The sequence below is a fragment of the Crinia signifera genome, chromosome 9 (genome assembly GCF_055691185.1).
Source record: "Crinia signifera chromosome 9, ASM5569118v1, whole genome shotgun sequence".
NCBI lineage: Eukaryota > Metazoa > Chordata > Amphibia > Anura > Myobatrachidae > Crinia > Crinia signifera.
In genome coordinates, this window is record NC_139225.1 from 15155148 (window position 1) to 15161020 (window position 5873).

A 5873-nucleotide genomic window follows, 5' to 3' on the forward strand; every position below is an offset into this window, starting at 1 on the left:
GTCCCTGCCGGGTGCCAGCTCCTTCATGCCATGCTCCATCTCTCATGCCCACCCCAGGCCGGAGAGCAGATCAGAGACTGGGGCTTGGAGAGCTGCTCTGGACGCAGGCTGGAGAGAGACTGGTGCTGAGTGCTGTGCGCCTGGCAGCCAGCAGGGGGAGTGCTGGAGCTGTCGACACACACTGGGGGTCCCTAGGGGGCCACACTCTGCCACAGGGCTAGCTGTCATTTCTATGTGGCCAGAACATACATGAATAAGCCATGCTGTCCCCTGTCCAGTAACACCCGGCTGAGGTACCCTTCCTGGCACACAAGCAGGTACTGCCACCTGGGGCACTATATATATAGATAGATAGATAGATAGATAGATAGAGATATATATATAGATAGATAGATATAGATAGATATAGATATATATATAGATATATATAGATATATATATATATATAGATAGATATAGATATATATATATATCTATAGATATATAGATATATATATATATGTAATCAGCATCACTCCGGTCTGATCAGAGCAGTTTAAATAACGTAAACTGCACAAACGGTTGTCGGGTATGGTTGTCGGGTATGGGCAAAAACCGGACTGGATAGAACCCTGGAACGCCGGACGGGACAGGTTCCATTCATCAATATCTGTCATTCTGGAGCTTGTAGTGTCCAGGGGATGCCTGTCCAGGAGTGTCCTGTCCGGGGGTGTCCTGTCCTGGGGGGGCTGCCTGTGACAGCTGTCACCAGGGAGAGGAGGAGAGAGAATAAAGCCTCCCTGCATGGTCCATCCGTCCGTCCCCCCCCCCCTTCCCCCAGCCTGACGGGAGATCCCTCAGACCGGACACTACAATCTCTGGAATGCAGAGTTTGATGTCCGGTCCAGTGTTCCGGGGTTTTGTCCGGGTCCGGCTTTTTTTCAAGCCAAATCTCCAATAAAGGAGTTGAAACGTTGCATACAACCATTTGTGCAGTGTACGTTATTTAAACTGCTTCGATCAGACCGGAGTGACGCTGATTACATGCTTCCATTATAGAGTACCCCACAAGCTCATTTCAGAAGGCACCCGGCAAATACGTGGTCTTTGGACACAGTGGGGGGAAATTTAATATGATGAGAGATTCAGAAAGTGAGAGATTTGGTAAGAAATCGCCAGTTTTTTTAAAGCGGCAATCATTTACACTGCAAAATCAGTTTGATTTGGAAGTGTTAATGATTGCCGCTTTAAAAAACCTGGAGACTTCTTACCAAATCTCTCACTTTCTGAATCTCTCATCCAATTAAGTTTGACCCACAGAGTGCTGGCATTACACATTATCTCTCTCTCTCTCTCTCTCTCTCTCTCTCTCTCTCTCTCTCTATATATATATATAGGATGGAGACCCCCAGGCTATTGTTAGCACAGTAAGACATATATAATATTTATATAAATAAAGTTTATTACGTAGCAACCACTATTACAGAACATATACAGAACCCTCTATAACAGTATGTGTACAGTACCCTCTATTAGAGTGCATGTACAGTACCCTCTATGACAGTACATGTACAGTACCCTCTATTAGAGTGCATGTACAGTACCCTTTATGACAGTACATGTACAGTACCCTCTATTACGGTATATGCACAGTACCCTCTATTACAGTACATGTACAGTACCCTCTATTACAGTACATGTACATGAACCCACTGTTACGGTATACATACAGATCCCTCCATTACAGTACACGTACTGTACCCTCTATTACAGTACATGCACATCTACCCTCTATTACAGTATATGTACAGATCCCTCTATTACAGTATACATACAGTACCCTCTATTACAGTACATGTACCCTTTATTACAGTACATGTACAGTACCCTCTATTACAGTACATGTACAGTACCCTCTATTACAGTACATGTACCTTTTATTACAGTGTATGTACAGTACCTTCTATTACAGTATATGTACATGTACCCTTTATTACAGTAGTACAGTACCCTTTATTACAGTACATATACAGATCCCCATATTACAGAGCATGTACCATACCCACCATAACAGTACATGTACTGTACCTTCTATTACAGTACATGTACAGTACCCTCTATTAAAGTACATGTACAGCACCCTCTATTACAGTGCATGTACAGTACCCTCTATTATAGTACATGTACATTACCCTCTATTACAGTACAAGTACAGATCCCTGTATTACAGTACATGCACAGCACCCTCTATTACACTGCATTTACAGTACTCTATAACAGTACTACAGTACTCTATTACAGTACATGAACAGTACCCTCTATTACAGTGCATGTACAATACCCTCTATTGCAGTGCATGTACAATACCTTCTATTACAGTATGCATTCAGTACACTATTACAGTATGTGTACAGTACTATTACTCTATATTACAGTGCATGTACAGTACCCTCTATTACATTATATACACAGTACCTTCTACTACAGTATGCGTACAGTACCCTCTATTACAGTATATGTACAGTACCCTCTATTACAGTATAGACTCAGTACCCTCAATTACAGTACATGTACAGTACACTTTATTACAGTACATGTTCAGTACCCTTTATTACAGTACATGCACAGATCCCTGTATTACAGTGCATGTACAGTACCCTCTATTACAGTAGATGTACCGTACCCTCTATTACAGTACATGTACAGTAACCTCTATTACAGTACCATTACCTTTTAATACAGTATATGTACAGTATCTCTTTTTACAGTATATGTATATGTATCCTTTATTACAGTACATGTACAGTACCCTTTATTACAGTACATGTACAGATCCCTGTATTACAGAGCATGTACCGTACCCTCTATTACAGTACATGTACAGTACCCTCTATAACAGTACATGTACCAATCCCTGTATTACAGTGCATGCACAGCACCCTCTATTACAGTTCATGTACAGCACCCTCTATCACAGTGCACATACAGTACTCTATTACAGTAGAACAGTACTCTATTATAGTACATGTACCGTACCCTGTATTACAGTGCATGTACAATACCCTCTATTATAGTGCATGTACAGTACCCTCTATTACAGTATGCATTCAGTACACTATTACAGTATGTGTACAGTACTATTACTCTATATTACAGTGCATGTACAGTACCCTCTATAACATTATATACACAGTACCTTCTACTACAGTATGCGTACAGTACCCTCTATTACAGTATATGTACAGTACCCTCTATTACAGTATAGACTCAGTACCCTCAATTACAGTACATGTACAGTACACTTTATTACAGTACATGTTCAGTACCCTTTATTACAGTACACGCACAGATCCCTGTATTACAGTGCATGTACAGTACCCTCTATTACAGTAGATGTACCGTACCCTCTATTACAGTACATGTACAGTAACCTCTATTACAGTACCATTACCTTTTAATACAGTATATGTACAGTATCTCTTTTTACAGTATATGTATATGTATCCTTTATTACAGTACATGTACAGTACCCTTTATTACAGTACATGTACAGATCCCTGTATTACAGAGCATGTACCGTACCCTCTATTACAGTACATGTACAGTACCCTCTATAACAGTACATGTACCGATCACTGTATTACAGTGCATGCACAGCACCCTCTATTACAGTTCATGTACAGCACCCTCTATCACAGTGCACATACAGTACTCTATTACAGTAGAACAGTACTCTATTATAGTACATGTACCGTACCCTGTATTACAGTGCATGTACAATACCCTCTATTATAGTGCATGTACAGTACCCTCTATTACAGTATATGTATCATACCCTCTATTACAGTACATGTACAGTACCCTCTATTACAGTACCATTACCTTTTATTACAGTATATGTACAGTATATTCTATTACATATATATATGTACTATATGTACCCTTTATTACAGTACATGTACAGTACCCTTTATCACAGTACATGTACAGATCCCTGTATTACAGAGCATGTACTGTACCCTCTATTACAGTACATGTACCGTACCCTCTATAACAGTACATGTACCAATCCCTGTATTACAGTGCATGCACAGCACCCTCTATTACAGTGCATATACAGTAATCTATTACAGTAGAACAGTACTCTATTATAGTGCATATATGGTACCCTCTATTACAGTATGCATACAGTACCCTCTATTACAGTATGTGTGCAGTACCCTTTATTACAGTGCATATACAGTTCCCTGTATTTCAGTATATGTACAGTACCCTCTATTTCAAAATATGTACAGTACCTTCTACTACAGTATGCGTACAGTACCTTCTATTACAGTATGCATACAGTACCCACTATTACAGTGCTTGTACAGTACCTCTATTACAGTATATGCACAGTACCCTCTGTTACAGTATACACACAGTACCCTCTATTACAGTACATGTACAGTACCCTTTATTACAGTACATGTACAGATCCCCATATTACAGAGCATGTACTGTACCCTCTATTACAGTGCATGTACAGTACCATCTATTACAGTATACGTACAGTACCCTCTATTACAGTATGTTTACAGTACTGTCTATTACAGTACATGTATAGATCCCTCTATTACAGTATATGTACAGATCGATGTTAACACACATCACAAAGTTACAGAGAGCGTGTATACACACAGTGCAGCGTTACAGAGGACGTGTACACACAGCGCAGCGTTACAGAGGATGTTTGTACACACAGCGCAGCATTAGAGAGGATGTGTACACACACTGCACAGCATTACAGAGGACATTTGCACACACAGTGCAGCGTTACAGAGGACATTTGCACACACAGAGCAGCATTCAAGAGGACGTGTACACACACACAGCGCAGCGCTACAGAGGATGTTTGCACACACAGCGCAGCATTAGAGTGGACATGTACACACACCACAGCATTAGAGAGGATGTGCACACACACCACAGAATTAGAGAGGACGTGTACATACAGCGCAGCGTTACAGAGGATGTTTGCACACAGCGCAGCATTACAGAAGATGTTTGCACACACAGCACAGCATTACAGAGGACATGTACACACACAACGCAGCATTACAGAGGAAGTTTGCACACACAGCACAGCATTCGAGAGGACATGTACACACACAGCGCAGCAATCAAGAGGATGTGTACACACACAGCGCAGCGTTAGAGAGGGCATGTACACACACTGCACAGCGTTACAGAGGAAGTTTGCACACACACAGCGCAGCATTAGAGAGGATGTGTACACACACAGCGCAGCATTAGAGAGGATGTGTGCACACACTGCACAGCGTTACAGAAGACGTGTACACACAGCGCAGCATTAGAGAGAATGTGTACACACAGCGCAGTGTTACAGAGGACGTGTACACACAGCGCAGCATTAGAGAGGATGTGTACACACAGTGCAGTGTTACAGAGGACGTGTACACACAGCACAGTGTTTCAGAGGAGGTGTACAAACTCAGCGCAGCATTACACAAGGAAGTTTGCACACACAGCGCAGCATTACACAAGGAAGTTTGCACACACAGCGCAGCATTAGAGAGGATGTGTACACACAGCGCAGCATTAGAGAGGATGTGCACACACAGCGCAGCATCAGAGAGAATGTGTACACACAGCGCAGCATTAGAGACGATGTGCACACACAGCGCAGCGTTACAGAGGATGTGTACACACACAGCGCAGCTTTGGAGAGGATGTGTACACACACAGTGCAGCATTAGAGAGGATGTGTACACACACAGCACAGCATTAGAGAGGATGTGTACACTGGGCAGCGTTACAGAGGACATGTACACACAGTGCAGCATTAGAGAGGACGTGTACACACTGCGCAGCGTTACAGAGGACGTGTACAC

General features: G+C 42.1%; 1 protein-coding gene across 1 annotated transcript in view; it reads right to left on the reverse strand.

Annotated features, from left to right (window-relative positions):
- The window catches only part of LHX3 (LIM homeobox 3), a 20287-nt gene extending 20248 nt beyond the window's left edge, over positions 1-39 (reverse strand). The window contains exon 1 of the mRNA XM_083160472.1: positions 1-39. This exon is cut by the window's left edge and continues 58 nt beyond it. Within this exon, the coding sequence (XP_083016598.1) occupies positions 1-39 (39 nt within the window).
- Positions 40-5873: the final 5834 nt, after the last annotated feature.